At 38.2% G+C, this 24,763-nt stretch overlaps 1 protein-coding gene across 1 annotated transcript in view; it reads right to left on the reverse strand.

The window, feature by feature from the left end:
- LOC106872704 (COP9 signalosome complex subunit 2) overlaps positions 1–24,763 on the reverse strand; it is an 80,439-nt gene that overhangs the window by 29,710 nt on the left and 25,966 nt on the right. Inside the window, exons 3-11 of the mRNA XM_052970193.2 lie at positions 23,150–23,230; positions 20,913–21,038; positions 15,324–15,491; positions 14,013–14,117; positions 13,446–13,515; positions 12,608–12,707; positions 11,521–11,652; positions 10,045–10,142; positions 7,068–7,150 (exon numbers count right to left, since the gene is read on the reverse strand). Of these exons, the coding sequence (XP_052826153.1) occupies positions 7,068–7,150; positions 10,045–10,142; positions 11,521–11,652; positions 12,608–12,707; positions 13,446–13,515; positions 14,013–14,117; positions 15,324–15,491; positions 20,913–21,038; positions 23,150–23,230 (963 nt within the window). The remainder of the gene's footprint in view (positions 1–7,067; positions 7,151–10,044; positions 10,143–11,520; positions 11,653–12,607; positions 12,708–13,445; positions 13,516–14,012; positions 14,118–15,323; positions 15,492–20,912; positions 21,039–23,149; positions 23,231–24,763) is intronic.

The following is a 24,763-nucleotide window of genomic DNA, read 5'->3' on the forward strand; positions in this document are numbered from 1 at the left end:
ATGAATCTCTGAGTCACAGCTTTTTGTGATGTTTTCACAGCTTTAATAAAAAAAGTATATTTATAATTGTTGGTGATTTTCCTTCTTCTTTGGACCTTTCCCTTTCTCCTTTCCAACACAGCCATGTTTGAAACATTAAAAATTCTCTCCTTTCACCAAGAGTCAAACTAATATAATTCTTGTGCATGTCCGAATTGTTTGTTCATCGAATTGACTTTCTCTCTCTCTCTCTCTCTCGGAACCCGTGGAAGAGGTAGGCCCAGGAAGACCTGGGCTGAGGTGGTGAGGCAAAACCTTCGAGCATTGGGCCTCACCGAGGCGATGACTACTGATCGAGACCTTTGGAAATGTGCTGTGCGTGAGAAGACCCGGCAAGCCAAGTGAGACCTAAATCCAAGGCCTCTGCCAGGGGTGTAGCCAGCCCACTTATGCGTACCTTTCCTACATTGGACATTAAACTCCGCTTGCGAAGACTTGTTGAGGCAAGTGAAATCGAACTAAATTCGACGACTGGCACCCGTGCCAACGTTGTCTCCTTCTTTGGACACGAAACACAGCTTGCGAAGACTTATTGGGGCAAGCGAAATTGGGATAACACCTGTGCCCAGCGTTGCCTTTCTGGCACTTGTGCCCGTGACATGTGTAAGGATTTTCGAGCGAGATCGTGCCAGTGCCCCTGGACTGGCTCTTGTGCGGGTGGCACATAAAATACACCATTTTGAGCGTGGCCGTTGCCAGTACCGCCTGACTGGCCTTCGTGCGGGTGACACGTAAAAGCACCCACTACACTCTCTGAGTGGTTGGCGTTAGGAAGGGAATCCAGCTGTAGAAACTCTGCAAAATCAGATTGGAGATTGATGTTGCCATCCGGTTTCACCAGTCCTCAGTCAAATCGTCCCACCCATGCTAGCATGGAAAGCGGACGTTAAACGATGATGATGATGATGATGATATATATATCACCATTGTCAAACTAATTCTTGTGCATGTCCTTACATTTGTTTTTTGAATTGTTTGTTCATCGAATTGACACACTCTCTCTCTCTCTCACTCTATATACATATATATATATATGTATACCTGCCAGTCACCCTTTAGAAAACCTGCCAGTCACCTAGTCACCTACCGCTCCGGCAGACACTCTAGCCAAATCGACATCCTCGCCAGAAATAGGGAAAGAGGGCGGCTTATAAATGCCAAAACCTACCCTGGCGAAGAATGTACCCCACAACATAGATTAGTAGTTAGCGACTTTGGGATCAAGGCAAAATGGGTGCCCAGAATTAGACCGGCTTGCAGGGGAGAAGGGTGTGGAAGCTTAAAGACCCTGCAAATGGACAGAGACTTAGAGACAAGTTACTTGAAGCATTTAACGAAATAGAAGGGGATATAGCATCATACAACGTGGAAGACAATTGGAGATTTCTGCGGGACAACCTGTTGAAAGCCACCGGCCAGATTTGTGGGTGGTGTAAGGTCCCCTCCCGACCCAGAGTAACGTGGTGGTGGAACAAGGAGGTAGACAGGGCTATTAGACAAAAGAAACAGGCTTGGAAGGACTGGAAGAATGGTGGTAGCAGGGAATTGTACCACTGTGCCAGAAGGGAGGCTAGGCGACAGGTTTATTTAGCCAGAGGGGAAGCAGATAAGAAAAGATTGGCCAATGTTCTGCGCCGTGAGGACCAAAGACTCAAGGTATTTCGTGTTGCAAGACAGTGTAGGAGAGAGAATAGTGATGTTGTAGGAGAGAAATGTGTTCGCATGGATGATGGTACGCATGCACTAAATGAGGATGCAAAGAAAGAGGTCTGGAGATGCCACTACGATAGATTGCTTAATAAAGAGAATGAATGGGAGGAAGAGAGCCTGCCGTATGTCGACCCAATAGAGGGACCAGCTATCCGAGTTGATAGTACCAGGGTAGATAAAGCAATTAAGAGTATGAAGACCGGGAAAGCCCCCGGCCCATCAGGAATCACTGCAGAGATGCTCAAAATATCTGGCAGTGTTGGCTATAGCCTAGTCACCCGTATTACGAACCAGGTGATACACGAAGGAGTCATACCCAATGACTGGTGTAGCAGCATCATAGTCAACTGCTACAAAGGTAAAGGTGACGCTTTAGACACAAATAATTACAGAGGCATCAAGCTGTTAGATCAGGTTATGAAAGTTACAGAGAGGGTCATAGCCCAACTAATTAGGGAGCGAATCAATTTAGATGAGATGCAGTTTGGGTTCGTGCCAGGTAAAAACACTACTGATGCCTTATTTCTAGTGAGACAGTTGCAGGAGAAATACCTAGCTAAGGATAAACCACTGTACCTGGCTTTCGTTGACATGGAGAAAGCCTTTGACAGCGTCCCCCGATCCCTAATCTGGTGGTCAATGAGGAAACTTGGGATAGAAGAATGGTTAGTGAGAGCTGTGCGAGCCATGTACAGAGATGCTGCCAGTAAGGTGAGGGTTGGAAATGAGTACAGCAATGAATTCCGGGTAGAGGTAGGGGTCCACCAAGGTTCCGTCCTCAGCCCCCTCTTATTTATCATAGTCCTCCAGGCAATCACAGAGGAGTTCAAGACAGGTTGCCCCTGGGAGCTCCTCTATGCTGATGACCTTGCCCTAATTGCGGAGTCACTATCAGAACTAGAGGAGAAGTTTCAGGTGTGGAAGCAAGGTCTAGAATTGAAGGGCCTTAGAGTCAACCTAGCTAAAACCAAAATCCTAATAAGTAGGAAGGTAGATAAGACACAAACCCCTTCAGGTAGATGGCCCTGCTCAGTATGTAGAAAAGGAGTAGGTAGTAACTCTATAAGATGTACCCGGTGCAAGCTATGGACACATAAGAGGTGCAGCAACATCAAAGGCAGGTTAACTAGGAAGTTAGATTTTTGTTTGTGGCAGATGTTCAGGTGCAATAAAGACTGTAAACAAACAGGAAACAACTTCTATCTCATTCCAGGGTGAAAAACTAGAGGTAGTCGATAGCTTCCGCTATCTGGGCGACCAAGTTAGTAGTGGGGGTGGGTGCGCTGAAAGTGTAGCTGCTAGAATAAGAATAGCCTGGGCAAAGTTTAGAGAGCTCTTACCCCTGCTGGCGACAAAGGGACTCTCACTCAGAGTAAAAGGCAGACTGTATGACGCATGCGTACGAACAGCCATGCTACATGGCAGTGAAACATGGGCTGTAACTGCTGAGGACATACGTAGGCTCGCAAGGAATGAAGCCAGTATGCTCCGTTGGATGTGTAATGTCAATGTGAATACCCGTCAGAGTGTAAGTATCTTGAGAGAAAAGCTGAACATTAGAAGCATCAGTTGTGGTGTGCAAGAGAGACGATTGCGCTGGTATGGACATGTGGTGAGAATGGATGAGGATAGCTGCGTGAAAAAGTGCCACACCCTAACAGTTGAGGGAACCCGTGGAAGAGGTAGGCCCAGGAAGACCTGGGCTGAGGTGGTGAGGCAAGACCTTCGTACATTGGGCCTCACCGAGGCGATGACTACTGACCGAGACCTTTGGAAATGTGCTGTGCGTGAGAAGACCCGGCAAGCCAAGTAAGATCGTTGCCAGTGCCCCTGGACTGGCTCTTGTGCGGGTGGCACATGAGATGCACCATTTTGAGCGTGGCCGTTGCCATTACCGCCTGACTGGCTCCCGTAGGATTTTCGAGTGAGATCGTTGCCAGTGCCCCTGGACTGGCTTGTGCGGTTGGCACATAAAAGACACCACTTTGAGCGTGGCCGTTTTCGTGCGGGTGACACGTAAAAGCACCCACTACACTCTCTGAGTGGTTGGCGTTAGGAAGGGCATCCAGCTGTAGAAACTCTGCTAAATCAGACTGGAGCCTGGTGTTGCCATCCGGTTTCACCAGTCCTCAGTCAAATCGTCCAACCCATGCTAGCATGGAAAGCAGACGTTAAACGATGATGATGATGATGATGATGATGATGATATATATATACATATACATATATATATATATATATATATATATATATATATATATCTCCCACGTTGGCATGGATTGGACAGTTTGACAGAATTTGATGAGTCAAAGGTACTATGTCAAGCTCCAATGTCTACTTTGGCATGATTGTTATGGCTCAGTGTACAGTGTGGGTTTTTTTTTTTGTTACACCACCACTAATGAGGTTGTCAAGTAACTTACAAGACGAGACCCCTTGACCAAGTGAACTTTTGTCTTACAAGTTACTTGATGACCATACTATGCTGGTGCCACATAAAAACCACCCAGTACATTATGTAAAGTGGTTGGTGTGATGAAGGGCATCCAGCAATAGAAACCATTGCAAAACAGAAAGTAGAACCTGGCACAGTCCTCTGACTCACCAGCACCTGTCAAACTATCCAACACATGTCAGCACGGCAAATGGAAATTAAATGGTAGTGATAATATGAGAGGCTGGTAGAGGTAACTTTGTATATGTGTGTGTATATATATATATATATATATATACTTTATTTAAAAGCAGTAGAAATCTAACAAAAGCTGTTACTCAGAGTTTCACGTTCCTGTTCGTCGGACAGTTTTGTTAAAATGGAACAGAAATGACGATATAATCAAAAATAGTTTTGGTTATATCGTCATTTCTGTTCCATTTTAACAAAACTGTCTAACGAAAGGGAACATGAAACTCTGAGTAACAGCTTTTGTTATATTTCTGCTGCTTTTAAATAAAGCATATTACTCTACCTCTGGTATTTGAGTACTCTTTTTTCCACGTTGTTTCACATTTATGTGCTTATTCCGGTATATATATATATATATATATATATATATTAACCAACTAAAACACCACACATATTCATATATGTAAACATAGCTCAAACATGGATCCATGCACAGATACATTCATACACACATCTAAAACAGTGGCCTTGAACAGCAGCTCCCAGGGTCACGTGTGGCCCTTGACTGTCTTCCCTCTATGTAATAAATTTTTCTTTAATTGACTTGTGTTTTCCTTTTTGCAGTACGGCCCCTTAAAAAAATCCAGGCCCTTTATCTGGCCTGCATATTAAAAAGGTTGAGAATCACTGATGTTAAATGTTGTTTCAAGCTGTTTTGCCTCCAATAATTTGCTGACCTAATCCTGCCTAGATCAGCATCCATTTGTTCCTCTTCTACTTTTCCATCTCTTCTTGTTTGATCTCAATTCCAATTTCCTCATGTATTGCAATGTTAATTAGTCCTTATTAATTTCCCTATTACAATCACAAATCTTTTTTAAGTGACACAGGATGGTACAGTCATTTCCCTCATATTGTACTTTTTTGTTGTTGTTGTTGTTGTTTTTTTCTCTCAGTTCTTTCTTCCTCTAGCAGATTTATAGTCAGAGGTTGTCCATCCATGCCCATACCCTCTTTTTAACAGACAGTGTATTTAGGGCCACATTATACAATATGCCTTCTCATTTATTTAAAACAGTAGGATGTGAAATGAGAGTTAACTGTAGACGTGTACTGATCACATGACCACATTGCAGCACTCTCATTGGTTCAAGCCTAAGTGTTGTAACTGATGTCATTTCTTAATCTCCAGGTCATTCATAATAAAGCAGACATATTATCAAAGACATTGAGCCTAATCTACCTTGTTTTTTTATTTTGCTGTTAGCTTAATGTCTTTAAAGTAAAAGATTGTAGTAAAAAGGATACTTACTCCAGGTTAGATAACTCATAGATATGGTAATACCATGTTGTTACTAATGTCAGCTATGAATCCTCTCGGGTGGAAAGTACTTTTTGCAATCCTGTCTGAATGATGCTAAGTTGGTGAGTTAAAAATTCTTCCTTTTAACCCTTTCGTTACCAACCTGCCTGAAACCACTTCTGGCTCTGAGTACAAATGTCTTGTTGTCATATAAGTTTTGAACTAGAAACTTCCACCAAACTTTAGTCACAATTTATGTTGCTAACACTAGTTTAATGATAACTAAGTTATTTTACTAAATTCTTTGTTATATTTAAAATTAATTGAAAGAAACACAGAGCATCCCAACAGAAATATGGTAACGAAAGGGTTAAAGTGCAGCACAATTGCAAAGAAAGTGCAATAAATTCTCATAAGAGAAATCTAGCGACAGAGGCTTTGTTATGTGGTATGAATATCAACCACCCAGTTTAAGGATGTCAAAATTTACACCATCTTGAGCGTGGCCGTTGCCAGTACCGCCTGACTGGCCTTCGTGCTGGTGGCACGTAAAAGCACCCACTACACTCTTGGAGTGGTTGGCATTAGGAAGGGCATCCCGCTGTAGAAACTGCCAGATAAGATTGGAGCCTGGTGTAGCCATCTGGTTCACCAGTCCTCAGTCAAATCGTCCAACCCATGCTAGCATGGAAAGCGGACGTTAAACGATGATGATGATGATGATGATGATATATATATATATATCATGTGTGTGTGTGTGTGTGTGTGTGTGTGTGTAATATCATATCAGTACTCTTACTGTAGCCAACCCTCACCTGTTTCCAAGCAAGGTAATATTTTTCCATAGCTAGATATATTCCTCATAGAAGACTAGAAATGAATAACTTTATATGATGGTGATGTTTATTGACAACCATTGCGAGATACCTAGGCATGGGCACACATACAAACAGATGAGCTTCTTTCAGTTTCTGTCTACAAATCCACTCACAAGTCTTGTGAGGAGTTATAGCAGAAAAGACTTGTCCAAGTAGGACTGAACCCAGGATCACAGGGTTGGGAAGCAAGCTTCTTAAGCACACAGTCATGTCTCCATCTGTGTGTGTATCTAAATGAAAGCACTCGCACCAGAAAAAATCTTCTCAAAAAAGGTTAGTAACATCCCGATATCAGATTTCATAACATTTTGTTCTTTAAATAATCTTTTTAAAAAAATCACTTTTACACTTCAAAACTGTATTAAATAATTCTCATAGACTTTCAAATATATATATAACACTGAGTGTTAATGACTATGGTGATAATGGCAATATCTAAATATTTAAATTTGTAAGTGAAAAAAATTTCCAGGAAACATTTTAGTGGAGATAATGAAGGCACTAAGCTCACCTTTGATATGAAAGGGATGTGTATCCGAGTATATGGTTTGATGAGCTTAATCAATACTTGGGTACGGATATTTCTTAATAAATCTGGAAACAAAAACAATAAAGTATATATAAAAGTGCATACATGCATATGTACGTGTGTGTGTGTATACATATATATATGTGTGTGAATATACATACATATCAAATATGTGTGTGTGTGTGTGTGTGTGTAAATATACATGCCTGAGTGCATGTACATATATACACATGCACACATCTTAATATTTTAAATAACGCAGCATGCTATGTAGTTCCAGTGTTGACAGACTGAATATTTAGAAGTGATTTGTGACTAGGGATATGTAAGTATATAGTATGATGTCCATTCTAGACCATACAGTAGAGGAGTACAAGGTAGAACTGGTACAGTTTATGGTTGATTTTACTGGAGTTCATTGGTTCTAGAGGACAAAGCTGACATGTTTAATTTAGTTTCAATGACATTGACAAAACTGAAACCTAACACTGGTAAAGTCTACACAAATTGTTAAATGATAAGACATCATCCCTTGATATTCTTTATAATTTTGACACAAGCTATCAATTTTTTTTACAAGACAGTGGTGAAAGAAATATAGAATTTTGTAATGAGAATTTCCAAATGTAATTTTATGGTAGCATAAAAGGAAAACAACATATTTACACTTGAGAAGTTGAGGTAGCAGAATCATTAGCATGCCAGGCAAAATGTTTATTGGCATTATGTCTGTCTTTATATTCTGTGTGCAAAATCTGCTGAGACTGACTTTGCCTTTCATCCTTTTGGGGTTGATGTAATTGACTATACCCTTCCCCTAAAATTTCAGGCCTTATGCCTATAGTAGAAAGGATTATTATTATTATTAAGAGTAAAACGGAAGAAATGTTAGGCCATTGGACAAAATACTAAGTGGTATTTCTTCCAACACTTAACATTCTGAGTTCAGATACTGTCATGGTCAACTGTATCTTTCACCCTTTCAAGGTCAATAAAATAAAGTACCAGCTAAGTATTGTGGATAATGAATACTTACTCTTTCTCCTCAAAATTGCTGACCTTGTACAAAAAATTTTAAGCAATTTTTATTCCATGTTTGTATCAAAACTTGCCAGCTTGTTATGCAATCTTGAGCCCACTTTGTCAAATCATCCAAATCACAAAGATAAACCAACAGCTGATGCACAGTTTAGATTGTTTCACAGTTATAGAGAAAGGGATTACATATTGGTACCTCCGGTTAGGTTTATGTGGGGTCAATTCTCATATCCTGACAAATATTCTGTCACAATGTGCACAGGTACGTTGAGAACACCTACAACATCATCATCATTTAATGTCCATTTTTCATGCAAGCATGGGTTGGATGGTTTTAACAAGTGTTGGTGAGTCAGAGGACTGCACCAAACTCCAATGTCTGCTTTGGCATGGTTTCCTTCCTAATGCCAACCACTTTACAGAGCCTAATGAGTGCTTTTTAAGTAGCACTAGCTCTAGTGAGGTCACCAAGTAACTCACAGACAAGTGGGGAGGGCAACTGAGTGGGGAGGGCAACTGAGTGGGGAGGGCAACTGAGTGGGGAGGGCAATTGAGTGGGGAGGGCAACTGAGTGGGGAGGGCAGTGCTGATGAAGGTGGCTTTATGCTAGGCAGTAAGATGCTAAAGTATGAAAGAAGGACAGAAACAGGCATCTTGCTGCAGGGGAGACACATGGTTGCCCAAGTTGGAAGAGAAGGAAATATAAAAGACATGGTAAGAGTGGATAAGTAAGTTCGCAAGAGTGTGAGAAATAAGTAGCAGCTGGATAGAGGGCAATGCAGTGAGTAGTGAATATGGGTGGAAGCAAAGCCAACCATTAATATCTGTTGGAGGGGAAAGTGAAGGAAAAAAGGTGTGGATTAGGGAAGTAATAGGTGGCTCAGCACCAGGGACAAAGTCAGAAGTACGTGAGGATGGAAATGATGAGAGACAAACAGTTAATGGAGAGAAGGGAGGGCTGCTTTAACAAAATGAGGAGTGTACAGGAATGGGTGATACTGAGAAAAAGGAAGTGGCTCTAGGAAGATGAGCACTATGGGATGAAATATGTGTAATTCTGCTCTCATAATTATAGCAGGAGTGAGTAGTGCCATAGTCAGAAGAGTGATGGAGGGGTGAGTGTTGGGAAGATGAGTTATAGATGGGGATAGGTTCATCGAGCGCAGATTGGATACAAGGGCATAGACATAAGCAACATATCATATTTTTGCTTAGATGGAGGGGTTTTCTTAAGCACACCAAATAAAAAATCATCTCTGTCCTTTGTCATCTCCTCCACGAGGCTCAACATCCTGAGGTCATTATGAAATTGTCTATATCTGTTGGTGTCCATATAATAGAGGAGGTCTGTCATCAAATATTTCTATCTCTTTCATCTTTGTTGTCAATATCTCTCCTGAAAGGGCCAATGCCGGCCAACAGGTAAGGGTTATTTCTATTATAGGGTTTTGAGACAACCAGTTCTATACATGTGTATATCATTGAAAACAATCAAGAGATGGATATTCTATAGTTGTGTAACAGACAGTCAATGTTGTATTTTTGAGGGTTTTAAGACTACACCACACAAGAAAGGTTTCTACAACACTATTCTGTGGCCTCATTTGGGCTTTTAAATGATTTAAGGGTTTCCTCAATGTTAAAATAGTCTAGTACCAGGAAAAAATTTGGAATTCTACCAATAATTCACCACTGTTCAAGATCATAAGATATTTATCTTTCAATCTGTTACTTTGTTTCTTTGATGGAACACTAACTTGTATTTCATTTAAAATATCAGCAGTTAAAACAGCATTGTTACTTAAATTTCCAGCAAACATGTCAATACTTTTATTGATAACATTAACAATAATTTCCAGATATTTATAGCTATTTCTTTTGAGCTTTTTTGTACTTTATGAATGAATCGACAGCCACCTACCTTCAATATGTTCACGAATAAATGGGTCCTCCATGATATTTTTGTTGTTCCTTTGGAGAATTTTCTCAAATTCATCGATATCATTGTTTTGATAAGCACTAAACACCACAAGAAAACGAAGATTAAATGAGTTTCAATACAACAAGTAACAATGCTTAATTAATATTAGTAGGTAGTAAATTAATATTTATACTTCAAAAAAAAAAAAAGGAATCTGGTAATGCCTGTTGGTTAATAAAAAGCCTCTGTGGAGTTTATAATTTCACCAAGTGTAAAAGCAATTTGCTGGTTAATGTTTTCCATATAACATTGGGCAACATCAGTGATTGTAGCACTAAGCAACTGAGAGACATATATCTGCTAGGACAGGAAATTGGGCTATCAGAGATAAGTTTTCTTGCAGGAAAATTAGTACTGTAAATTGCTAAACAAAGTGTAGCCACTGCTTATAGATAGAGGTGAACTTGGATATAGTTCTACCTTGTAAACTATACTATCCATGGTACCTACAAAACAAACTGCTGTGTTTACAGAGATGAATTGGGGAGGGTGAGGTGGTATACTTCATCTCCAGCTACCTTAACTAGTTCACCTCTGTCAACTATATCACCTACAGTACTCAGTTCATCTCTGTCATATAGCAGGGTATAAAAGCAAGTTGTTTAATAGGGATCTTGGAGAAGTTAACATTGTCAATAGCAATAGTCACTGATGAAAGGAACAATTGCTGCTATCAGTAATGCATGAAGAGATCAAAATTGTTGAGTGGAAACGATATTTGCTGCCAACTTAATTTGCTGGTTCTGAGTTCAAGTCTAGTACAGGTGTATTTTTGTGATTCCAGTTACAAAGTGTAACAGTTTCCTCACTAGTCAGAGAGAGGAAAAGTGAAAGTTAACTATGATAAACTTGTATTTTCTATCCAAGAGCTGATGTATTCATTATCACTTAACACTCTGAAAACCAGAGTTAAAGAACCAACTCAATGGTTTCCTGAAAGTCGTAGAAAGACTAACTTACTATCTTTCAAATGATAAAAGGACAAAAGTATTTGAAAAAGCTCTTGGAGAAGAGTAACACATACACATACATTAAGATATCATTGATGGTATATATATAAACATACGTCCCATATACACACACCACTGTAGCAAATAGCTTAATCTTTTATGCAAAATATTAAATTACATTTGTAAATAATCATTCAATGGCTAAATCAACAACAGAACTTCTAAACAGTTACTTTATAAGCTAGAAATAGCAGTTAAAACTCCCTTAAATTACACCTGACACCCTGTCAGAAATAAAAAAAAAAAACATGAGATGGTCACATCTAAAGCACATTTCATCATAGGTGTGCTGATTTAAGGCTAGTTTGGGGCTAAAGAACATAATTCAAGGTTAGCTGTATGTAAGATAAAACCATACCAATATCAATCACAGACACATATAAACAAATTATCAGAAATAACTTACCTAACTAAATTAGTCATAGCTAATATTTCAGAATCATTCTTGTAAGGTTTAGTTTCCTGAGAGTCAAAAGGGTTAATTCCGGATTTCATCAGCATATTGGCCAAAACAAGATATTTCAAGCATGTAGTGCGTCTAGAAACAGAACAAACAGTAAAATATATACTGGAATATATGTAAACTAATTTGTCTCAAACGATGATGATGATGATGATGATGATGATGATGATTTTATTAACTCGACAGGCAAATGAGGATTTTGGGAGCCATGAATGAAGGCTTCTTGCAAAAGTATAGTGTAAGTAAATCTAAAAGCCCAGTCTGCAGTAATGCAACGTCTGTAACACAGGCATGAGTGTGCAGTTAAAGTTACTTGTGTGTGATTGGCACCTTGGGCTAGTGTCTTAGCCTTGGATCAATCAAAGTCTTTTGAGTGGATCTGGGTCACTGTCCAACTGGCAGTGTTGTTTGTTACCAGCCTTCCATGAAAATCATGTCTGGCCATGAGAAAATATGTTGCTTGGAAACAGATGAGAGTTGGTGACAGGAGGGGTATCTAGTCATAGAAAAACTGCTTCAATAAGTTCCAAACTCATGCAATCATAGAAAAGTGGACTTTAAAATCATGATGATGTATAACAACTGACATTTTGGAGAATTAAAGTTTGGCATTTATTTCATGGACTCAGGAAAGCTGTAAAGTAAAGTTGATCCTAGCAAGATTTGAACTCAGAGTGAAAAGAAATATGAGTAAATAAATGTGCAGTACTTTTATTAATGACATCTACCAAAGATACATGTTCTTTAATTTAGAAGTAGGGATATAGTCTACTTAATTGATACGAGTAAATGACTTGGTTAAAACTCATTGCGTAATACAGTGACATCTGGCACTAGGTGACAACTGTGGACATGTTTCAGTTTTATTGGACATCATCAGTAAAACAATCTAACTGGGACTATAGATTCTAAAAGGACTATACAAGTAAATGGAACTGTTGGAAATGAACACAGAGTGGTATTATAACTTTAAAATGATTGGGAACTTACCTAGGCCCAACTGCTGTGTAAAACTGAAAAGGAGCCTTACCTGGGGTTACCAGATTCATCATAATTTTTAAATGCTTCAAAGAAGTCTGTGTGTGATTTTTCATATTCTCCTTCCCTCAAGTGCATTTTGCCACCACATTCTAATAAAGAAACAAAACACTAACAAGTAGTTCAACACACATTGAACTATTATTCTAGATAGCTGATTCTAAACCATTGTTAGTAATGAAGCCAGTGACTAACAGCTGTAACTATTTTGTCTATATCAATGCATATTGAACTATTGTTATAGATAATTGACTAGTGTCTTGATCAGATCAATTATAGTAATGAAGTAGTTGAAGCTAACTACTGAATCAACAACTTCTAGTTGTAGCCATGTTGTTTTTATTCTAAAATCTGGGCAAAACATTTAGTCTCTTGTATTTGAACTGGACAAGCTAGCTACAATATAGTACTAAATGTTCAAACAAGGCCATAACTTGTCTTTTTATCAAAAGGCTACCTCTGATCAAACACATTATAGTTGTGACCATTAGCTGTTTTGAACTTTCAGCTATAGTGTTTACATGACTGCATTAAACTATTTTAAGATGGTAGTGTTTTTCTGTCATTTCTTGCAGCTTGAGTCCCAATGTGCAAACACACGCATTGGTTTGTGTTGATCTTGTTGATAGAATAGTTTTGACAGGACTTTAATCCAAGCCATGTAACTTCCTTGTTTAATAATTTTTGTATAATGCAATTGATTTAAACTGGGTGATTTACTGCTCAGAGATATTGACTGTCAAAATAAACATAATGAACAACTGTATAAAAACTCTCTAGATTGGCTGAAGAAGATGCAGAGATAAAGGATGTGAAATGGTTTACCTTACCTCGTATCACTCCCATGATTAAGGGATGTGGTATAGCAGATTTTATGTGCAATGATTGTTCATATAGTTTCTGAGTAGGAAAGAAAAAGAAAAAGGTGAAATTCAGCCTAAACTCTGTGAAATTAAAGAAAATAGAGAATTAATAGAGAAACTGATAGATTGGAATGGACATTTTTTAAATCTCTTTGTACAGATAACTTTAACAATATAGATAAATTTATAATATTTATTATCAATAACAAGTTTAAACTGTAAAACTATTGCAGCTTAGATTAACATGCTGAGTAACTAAACAAGGTCACCAGTTAGTTTTCATCTTACTATAATTTTTTGTGTTGTTCTAGATATGTCTAAGGCTTAAATTTTGATTGAATATTTAGTAGAAGGAACTGGAGTGACAAACTGTGCTCCCTGTATATCCAGTAATGTTTCCATGAGTATTTTTGTTTCATAGTATAGGCAATATGATGTGGCCTGCATCAACCTTTCATGTTTCTTGTATTTTTGTGGTGATTTGTTAAGAAAACATTTAATATTTTGAACACAGATGTTGCGTTATAGGCTTACCTTTAATTTCTTATCATTCTTTTGTACAGTGTGCATCTGGATTTCTAAAGCATATATTTCAAGAAGCTGTGTACCTTTTTTTAGGTCATCTTCACCTTCTTTAGTCTAACATTTCATGGAATTGAATAAAATATAAATGTTAACTCAACAGACAACAGCATATTATGTGGCATTTTAATAATAATGGTCATAACACACTCTATTTAAATGTGTGTGTGTGTGTGAGAGAGAGAGTGTGTGTGTGTGTGAGAGAGAGAGAGTGTGTGTGTGAGAGAGAGATATATAAGGTACCATTGCAACACGTTATGATATACAACAATCTGATATGTGATTCTTTCCAAAGAATTGAAAAATGAAAAGTAAAGTAATAATAAAATACGAAATTGATTAACACATTGGTAGTGCATCATAACTACAAAGACCAGTGGTCTGAAAGGTTGAAAACCCGATACAACATACTCATCAATATAACATTAATCCTGTGATCAGACTGTGGGCTCTTTTAATATCAACCTGTCTGAAACAGCATGTGATTCTATGATACAAATTCCTTGTTTTGAAGTGTGCTAAATTAAAACATTCAGTCAAAATTTCATGTTGATTTATGTTCAAAACACAGACTTTATGACAAAATTATTTTAGAAAATTCTCCATTATTTTTGAAATTAACTGAAAGAAAAGCAGTGTATTTCAAAAGAAATATTGCAACAAAAGACACTTCATTTAAACACTGCTTTAATCTACACAGCTGAAAATGAGTATTAGCTGAATGCTGGAGCAGCCCTTTCTATCTACATATGGTTTCAGGTTCAGTCCCACTGTGTGCTACTTTGGGCCACTATCTTCTACTACAACCTTGGACCTACCAAAGTTTTGTGAGTAGATTTGGTAAACAGAAACTGAAAGAAGGCAACAGGAAAGAGCATCTGGCTGTAGAAAATCTACCTCAATGAACTCCATATGATCTACACAAGCATACAAAAGTGAACATTAAAACAATGTTGATGCACATACACTCTCTCTTTCTCACACACAAATTACTTATTTAACCAATGTTTTAGGCCATAAGGCGGCAAGCTGGCAGAAATGTTAGCAGTATTTCGTCTGTCGTTACATTCTGAGTTCAAATTCTGCCAAGGTCGATTTTGCCTTTCATCCTTTCAGGGTCAATAAATTAAGTACCAGTTGTGTAATGGGGTTGATCTAATCAACTAGCCCTCTCCCCCAAAATTTCAGACCTTGTGCCTCGAGTATAAATGAATATTTTTATACCATATACATTTACTAAAACTGATATTTCCAAGTACCAACCTGGCAGGAATTATGAAGCTCTTTCAGAATGGCTTTCAATTTACCATATTCGTTTCTGTCAAAATAAAGTTTACCAAGCTTGGTGTTGGTTTTGAACCATAGTCTTTCATTTTTGGCTTCTTTTAGAGCTTCTAAAGTAGTTTCATAAAAATTCTGAAGCAATACCATCTGAAATTGAAAGACAAAACATCAACAAGAAGTCATATAAATAGAAAGTCTGCAGCCAATGTAGTTATTCAAAAACAAATAACCATGTGTTTAAACACAGATATATGAATATACATACCTATACATTGGTACACTCATACACATACTTATATTTACTATATGTATCCTGGTTTTAGTAGAGGTACATTATGTCATTAGAGATTGCTAAAAAGCAATAGTAAGAACAACTGCCCTCAACATATGACAAGATGAAAATGTGGATGTATGATGATGACGATATATATATATAATCAGAACTGAAATATGAAATGTATGACAAGGTGAAAATCAACAATTTAAATGTTCTTAAAAAGTGTTAAATTGTGGTATTTATGCATCAGCAGTGTAAATGAAATGTTCCAACAAAGTATTGAAACCAGATTACAGACAACATTTATTCAGAACACATTCATCATGTAGTTGTCAAAATGCAATAATTTATTCTCATCAGTATTGGAGCCCCTATTAAGGCTATGGTCTCTACCTCTTCCTCACTCAGTTCAACATTTCCTTTATTATCTATGACTGCTGAGGACAAATGAAGCTAGCATGATCCGCTGCATGTGTAATGTCAGTGTGCACACACGACATAATGTAAGTACCCTGAGTGAAATGTTGGACATAAGAAGCATCGGATGTAGCATGCAAGAGAAACGTTTGCGCTGGTATGGTCATGTACTACGAATGGATGAGTAGAGTTGTGTGAAGAAGTGCCACTCCCAAACAGTTGAAGGAATCCGGGGTAGAGGTAGACCCAGGAAGTCATGGGATGAGGTGGTGAAGCATGACCTTCAAACGTTGAGCCTCACAGAGGCAATGACGAAAGGCCAAGACTTCTGGAGATATGCTGTGACTGTGAAGACCCGGCAAATAAAGTGAGTTCATGGCTGTATCCTACACCAGTTTCGCATAACCAGCCCCAGCCCATTCAAAAGTACCTCGGATCATAAGGCGACATGCTGTGCTTGAGGAGACCTATTGAGTCAAGTACATAAACATCAAAATGAAAATCAAATGGAAATTGTAGTTGTGATCCCTGTGCCTGTGGCACGTAATAAACACCATCAGAACATGGCCAATGCCTGCGCTGCCTTGACTGGTTTCTGTGCAGGTGGCACGTACAAAGCACCCACTACACTTGCGGAGTGGTTGGCGTTAGGAAGGGCATCCAGCTGTAGAAACACTGCCAGATTAGACTGGAGCCTGGTGCAGCCTCCTGGCTTCCCAGACCTCAGTGGAACCGTCCAACCCATGCTAGCATGGAAAAGAGACTAAAAACATAAGGTCCTAAAAGTCAGGTTCTATCTTTTGTGGAGGACACAGTAACACATTGATTTCCTTGCATGCCACTGGTATTTATACAATTCACTTCAGAATATGTTATTCATAACTTCAACAGGACTCAAACTCAGAACATAAAAGGATACAAATGCCACAAGGTATATTGTCTGCTGCTCTACTGATTTTGCCACATATATTGATCTATCTGACACAGAGCAATAACTGATGGTGAGGACTAGAGCCATCTGAATTAACACCAATTCATGACATACTATTTTACAAATTTTTGTGAGATGAAGTTGACTTCGTGGGATTTGAATTCAGAAGATAATATTTGAAAGACCCAAGAGCTCTTTGTCCAGTATGATACTCTGTGTCCTTTGTCCAAATTGATACTCTGATATTTTACCTATCAAATGGTTCATACACACTCTACAAAACTGACACAAACACATTCTTAAAAATAATTCTTCAAAAATAAAATTAAAGGTAGAAGTTGAGAGAATGACTGAACAACAATTAATGATACAAGGGATTTTAAAATGTTTTTTTTATCATCAAATACTTTGGTAACTCCAGTCAGCCATGTCCTATGTATCATTTAAAAGAAATAGTTAATCAACTGAAATAAGAGCAACTCATACATTTTGTACTTATACAAAGATAAATTGTCTGGCATGCTGGTTTCAACTTGGATGAGTGGTTAGCAGATTAGCCATGGTCAGTGAAACCATCTTTATTACAAGCAGTCTGTTCTAAAATTTGTGGTTATCATTTATAGGATGTTAGAAAGATGTACATGGTAATTTTTCCACACATATGTCTATGTTGGTTTAGATTTTTGAATACTGTTTAGTACAAAAGTAGATAAGCAGTTCACAGATCATATTTCATCATGATTGTCTAATGAATCCTGAAGCAGGTAGAGATAATTGTCTTTTCTTAGACCATCCGGTCAAAACACTGCTGCTTACAAAGAAACATGAACTCATTATATGGGAACCAAGTACATCACAGTGTCACAATCTATACATGTTTTAGTAAATTCTAACTAAGCACAAAACAAATAAAGACTAGTAGATTATTTTTGGAAGGAAGGATAGGTAATAGATATTTAAAGCCCAGTTTACTAGGGGTAGTTATTTTATATAACATTAGGTGAAAATAAGTTGAACATCCATGAATTTAGAATGAGCAAGATACCAAAATGTATCTCATGTATCTCACTACCAATACTGTAGTCTATAAGTTATAATTAATATTAAATGCCTACTTACTATGAATGTTGCTTACATCTCTGAGAAATGCATGAATGTGGCAACATTCCAATATTAACTCTACAAATATTAGGTATTATGATTCTATAAGATATTATGCATTGGCTGCAAAGCTACCTGTGCTGTTCACAGGTCAAGTTTGGCCCCATTAGTGGCCTACTGAGTAAATCTTAATGTTTAATCAGTTGTTGATAATGCTGAGCAGGTGGCTGATAGAGTAAATTGTTAGATTAAATGGTTCCCATTATTTAATAATAAAATAATAATAATGAAATTATTGTGTATAGTGCTCAGGTGCACAACTTATCAAAGGCGCATGTATAGTACATAGGATTATGTACAAATGTCAGGAAAGCAAACAGTCTTTGAGTCATGATATACATGTGCATGCATATGAAAGGGAAGATATCAGGTGTTGTGTTGGCAAATTTCAGGAAGCATAGAGGTTTTAAAGGATGCAATGTCTCAGTAGCTAAAAACTGATGCAGGTAGTTTGTTCCATGCTTCAGCAACTCTGGAGTGTGAGAAAATGTTTCAAAAAGTCATGGGAGCTGTGCTGTTTTCTGACTTAGTAGGCATGCCCACGTGTATTAGACACATGGAATTCAAAAAGCTCTTCAAGGTTGTTGTTGACATGATGGTTAACAAATTTTGTGGGTGTTTACCAAATCAGTTGCCAGATGTCAGAGCCCAGGGAAGCAAAGCATTCAGAGTATGATAGATGCCTGATGGAGGGTATTTGCTTGGTTGCATGTCTCTGAACAGTTTCCAGGAAGTCAATGTTTTGAGTAAGATAGGGGTTCCAGACTGGTGATACAAATTCCAAGTATGGCCATACCATACCCATATACAGCCTTGAATAGATAGCTGGAGAACGGCTGACAAATCTCTTGCTGAGTGATGCCAAGACATCCTCAGCCTTCTGGACAATTTTAGAGATGTGCTTTGTCCAGCGCAAATCACTGCTGACAGTAATGTCCAGGTCATGTTCACAAGAAGACTTCTTGATATTAGTGTTGTGGAGGGAGCATGTGGGCCCTGGGTTTTTTCTCCCAAAATGCGTGGTTGTATACTTGTCCACAGCTAGCTTGAGTTGCCAGTCTATGATCCATTGCTGTATTGTGTCCAGGTCCGATTGCAGGAAAGATCTATAGTTTTCAGGATCTGTCCTTTTTATCTCAAGGTACGGTTTGATGTCATCTGCATATTTCAGCACTGTGACATTCTTTAAGGTGGCATCGATGTCATTAATGTATGCAACAAACAAAAGGGAACCAAGAACAGATCCCTGCAGTACACTAGATGACATCTCATTGGGTGAAGAATACTGTCCTAGAACTATGACTACCTTTTTTATGACTGAGAATGAAGGACTCCAAAAGATCATCTTTCACACCCATTGCAGAGAGTTTTGCAATAAGACTTTTGTGTGGCACAGAATTAAAAGCTTTAGCAAAGTCAAGGTAAACAACATCCACCCATTCGCCACCATCAGTGATCCGGGTGATGTCTTCAAGAAACTCGATAAGTTGATCACAGCAGCTGGATTAGGAATAAATCCAAATTACAAGGGCCAGATAAGGCTGTGAGAACTCCAGAAGTTTCAGGCTGTTTCTTCATCAATTTGGCAATGCAGCTAGTAAGAGTGACTGGACAATAGTTGACAGGCGATGTGCAGTCACCTTTTTTTGAAGAGAGGAATGACACTGGCAGTTTTCCACTGCTCCAGAGTAGCACCATTGTTAAAGACAGAATTGAAAGAAGAGTGAAAGCTGGTGCAGAAGAAAGTACCCACCACATTTGAGAAGCAGGCACGTAACACCATCAAGACCAGGAGAGGTATAGTTGTGTTTATTCTTAAGATGACACCGCAGCATTGCAGGTGTAAATTCCATAGTTGTAATAGAATTTGATATCAGAGGTGGTGGAGATAGTACATTTTGATTTTCAACAGTAAAAATGCCTGCATAGCATTCAGCAATAAGTTCTGCACATTCTTTGGGATCGTCAGTAATCTGGCTTGTGTGGAGATTGCAAAGAGGACCAACTGGAGAGTGAAGTCCCTGCTTTGAATGTACATATTTCCAAAACATCTTACTGTCAGTGTTGGTCGCTATGCACTCTTCTTATTCAAGTACTACCCTTTTTGTCACCTGCTTGAGATGGTTGGATGATCGATTGCACTTTTTTCTATTTATATTTGATTTATGCAGTTTGTAATCCCATTCAACATTACAGCATTCTTTCCTAGCAAGTCTGACTGCTGCAGTCTCCCAAGTTGCACTTTTGGGATGTTTTTTGTGCTTACGTGTTACTGATGCTACACATGCTGTCCATATTGAGTTCAGGATGTTCTGAAGTATAGTGTTCACATCTCTAGAGTCACAAAATTCCAGCCAGTTTGGTGCAGTAAGAGTTCCAGTCTGCTTTATTCCAGTCAAAGCAAGCAGTTTGGAGATGGCTGTGGTTTTTGTTACTGCCCATAAGGGACAGATTGGCAATGATCGTAACATGATCAGAGTCATCTAAAGGTTCTTCAGTAGTAATACAAATAACCATTTCAGGAGTAGTTTTATCACCTCTTGTTAAGGAGTTTAACTTTTTACACTTCTTGTGTTCACAGTTCAAATGTTACTGGAATTTCTAGGATCAATAAAATAAGCACCAGTAATACACCAAGGTAACTTAAATGACTACACCCCTTTCCTCACAAGATCTAGTACCTAGTTAAAAGTAACCTAGTTTTGTAAAAAAGAACAAAAAAAAACAAATAACAAAACAAAATAAATTTTAAAAAATTCCTTTTTTTAAATATATGTTTTACCTGTTGAGATGTAGAAATATAATCCAAAATGGAGTTAATTGATTTCTCCGAATAGTTGCGAGTAACTGCAGACTTGATATAAGTTAGCAGTTGTTTATAGCGCTTCATCATTTCATCATAATTTTCCTGGCAGAATATATCAAGAGAAACATGAAAACAGGTTTGTCACAAGAATAGTGAATTATTATTACTAAAAGAATATTAGTATCATTAGAGCACACATATAAGGACCAGCTTGGAGACATTGACATAAAACAAGACAACAGACATGTTAATAAGGTCCATCTTATTATATATGTTTAATGAACTACACAGTGAAAAAGTTTAATGTCACATGGTGATATATAAGTTTAAAAAAATAGAAGAGGTGTCACATGAAAATATATGCTTAAAGATATATACAGTGAAAGAGATGCTATATAAAAATATACGTTTAAAAAACTCATCATCATTTATCATCTGTTTTCCATGTAAGTATGGATTGGATAGTTTGACAGGAGCTGGTCAGCTGGAGAGTTGTCTAGGTTCCAATTGTCTGTTGCAGCAAGGTTTCTATGGCTGAACGCCCTTCCCAATGCCAACCACCTTACAGAATGTACTGAGTACCTTTTACATAACACTGGCATGGGTGCTTTATATATGGCACCAGAACGTGTGCTTTATATGTGGTACCAGCATGGGTGCGTTATATGTGGCACCAGTATAGGTGCTTTGTATGTGGCACCAGCATGGGAGCTTTATATTTGGCACCAGCACAGATGCTTTAGATGTGACCCAGCTCAAGAGCGTTTTGGTATTCTTCATATGTTTAAAGAACTACAACAACAAAAGCAACAGGACCACTAATGTGACATAAATCATGAATCTATCGCTGGGTCAATTGCTCGTCTCTGCCTCACATCATTAGTGGTAGGTTGTTAATTTAACAATGCCTTTGGATAAGAAGGAAAAAAGGGAACAAGAATTATTAACTCTAGGTGTGTGGCTGTCCACAAAACTAAAGATGTCCAAAGCTGTCGTTCTCTCCATGCTGCTGTAAAATGTGGACTCCATACTGCCAGAACATCAAACAGTTGGAACAGTTCTATACTATATTACTGCACACACTCATGGACAGACATCACTGAGCCGCATCAACCTCAGTCCTGATCACGGACTACCAGTGTCCAACCTGTGTGCCCCTGTGTGCTTCTGGCTTTGGGTTGCAGAGACACACGTGTTCACACCGCTGATTGCTGAGACCATCAATGGACTACCTTGGAAGAACATTTAAACTGAACATATCCAGCCAAAATATTCTATCTGTTTAGTTCCAACTGGCCTCTCACACTGATTTTACACTGTTATTTTAAAAATAAACAGCTACATCAGTGAAATTTCAAAGCTAATAATACACGGTTAATCCAAAACAATGCAAATGATTAAGCCTGCAAGGATTTGACCAGTGTACCTCAGGCAGGAATATACACTAAATATATATACAAGAATGTATGCTTTCCTTATAAATTTCACTAATTTCTATGAAGAACAAGAAATGGATGTTGTGACATTATACCTTATTCAAAATAGTATTAGAAATATAGATAGAATGAAAAGCTTTAACCTTGATAGAATGGACCCCTTCCACATCCCCAAAAAGGTTTGAAATAGAAGTCAGTTAAATGATAGAATCCACCACCGTTTAAATGGTGAAGTGAAATGGCAAAACAGCTATGAAAATGAACAATCAACTTATGGGTCATGTGTTCACATTCTCACTGTGCACCTCTCATTTTGTTTCTAGTCAAGATTTCATTCTACATGCTCTACATTCTCCTGGGGTGTAGAGAGAGGAAGAATCTGAAGTAATTATGTGGCCCCAAAGTCAACCATGATCATCAGACTGACGACACATAGGTAGTTAATTTAACAAGTGTGAACCATATATTTATAGTACTGGATATATCAAACATCATGTGGTTGAAGGCAATACATCACATCATGCCATACAATCATTCGAAATAGCAGACAAATGTATTTCAAATGTCATCCTTCCAAATTAAAAATGAAAAAAAGTGAACAAATATACTGAATAGTCTTTAAAAATGAATAAAGCATCTCAACTGAAATGACAAGAAGAGTGATATATATCTTTCTACATCACCAGAGACATGTAAGAGACCATCTGAAGATAACAGAGAGAGAAATAAAGAATTGGAGATAAACATCACACAACAGTGATTTAATGATGTACTTACCAATTTGAAATTAATTTTAATCATCTGTTTTAAGGCCTTGAAGCCCCATTCTCCTTTATCTTTTCCTTCCAATTCAAGGACCTGAAGCAAGAAAAAGATGAAAATTAGACAAACACCCCTTAAAGGGATTTTGGTTAGATAACAGTTGCTGCAATATCAGAGGAAGGTTAACAGGGAAAAGAGCTTTTGTATGTGGAAGATGCACAGGTGCAATAAATGCTGAAAATGGGCAGAAAATAGACTTCAACTGCCAGGGGAGCAAGCTGGAGGTAGTAGATAGCTTCTGTTATCTAGGTGGATGCTCCAAGAGCATAACTGTGAGAATAAGATTAGGGCAAAGTTCAGAGAGCTCCTACCTCTGCTGTCAACAAACAAAAGGCCTCTCTCTCAGAGTGAAAGGCAAATTGTATGATGCTTGTGTGTGAACAGCTATGCTACATGGCAGTGAAACATGGGTTGTGACAGCCGAGGACATGTGTAAGCTTGAAAGAAATGAAGCCAATATGCATCTCTGGATGTGCAATGTCAATGTGCATGTTCGACAAAGTGTCAGTATGGCCATGTGATGCATATGGACAAGAACAGATGTGTAAAGGAGCATTGGGCCTCATGGAGGCAAGTTCCTGTCAAGCGTTGGGCCACATGGAGGCAAGTTCTTTTTAAGCATTAAGCCTCATGGAGGCAAAGTGGCTGAGTTCCTTTTTAGTGTTGGGCCTCTCGGAGGCAATTACTGAGACCTTTGGCATTGTGTCATGCTTGAGAAGAAGACCCATCAAGCCAATCAAAATCGCAGTCGTGACAGATATCGGTGTCATGCAAACAGCACATAAAGCACCCATTACATTCTCAGAGTGGTTGGCATTAGGAAGGGCATCCAGCCTAAGAAACCATGCCAAATCAACTGGTGCAGCCTTCCAACTTGCCAGCCCTGGTCAAACCATCCAACTCATGCCAGCATGGACAACAGACATTAAATGATGATGAACATGATAAATTAGACAAGTTATTTAATAATAATAATAATAATAACAATAATCCTTTCTACTATAGGCACAAGGCCTGAAATTTGGTGGGAGAGGACTAGTTGATTACATCACCCCCAGTGCTTAACTGGTACATCAACCCCGAAAGGATGAAAGGCAAAGTCGACTTCAACGGAATTTGAACTCAGAATGTAAAGACAAGTGAAATGCTACTAAACATTTTGCCCAGTGTGCTAATGATTCTACCAGCTCACCACCTTAATAATAATCCTTTCTACTATTGGTACAAGGCCTGAAATTTGGGGGAGCAGATAGTCAATTACATTGAGTCCAGTAATTGACTGGTACTGAATTTATCAACCCTGAAAAGATGAAAGGAAAAGTCAACCTCAGCAGAATTTGAACTCAGAGCATAAGGACACAAAATGCCACTAAGCATTTTTACTTGCAATGCTAACGATCCTGCCAGCTCGCCACCTTAACAATAATAATAATAATAATAATAATAATAACAAGGAGATTACACTGGGGACATTTAACATGTGAGAACGATAAATCACTGCTCCGAAATTTATCCAAAAACATCGAAAATAAAGACATCACATGGAGCCAAAAATAGCTGACAAAGGGT

Source organism: Octopus bimaculoides, chromosome 8 (genome assembly GCF_046866305.1).
Source record: "Octopus bimaculoides isolate indiv1 chromosome 8, ASM4686630v1, whole genome shotgun sequence".
Lineage (NCBI taxonomy): Eukaryota > Metazoa > Mollusca > Cephalopoda > Octopoda > Octopodidae > Octopus > Octopus bimaculoides.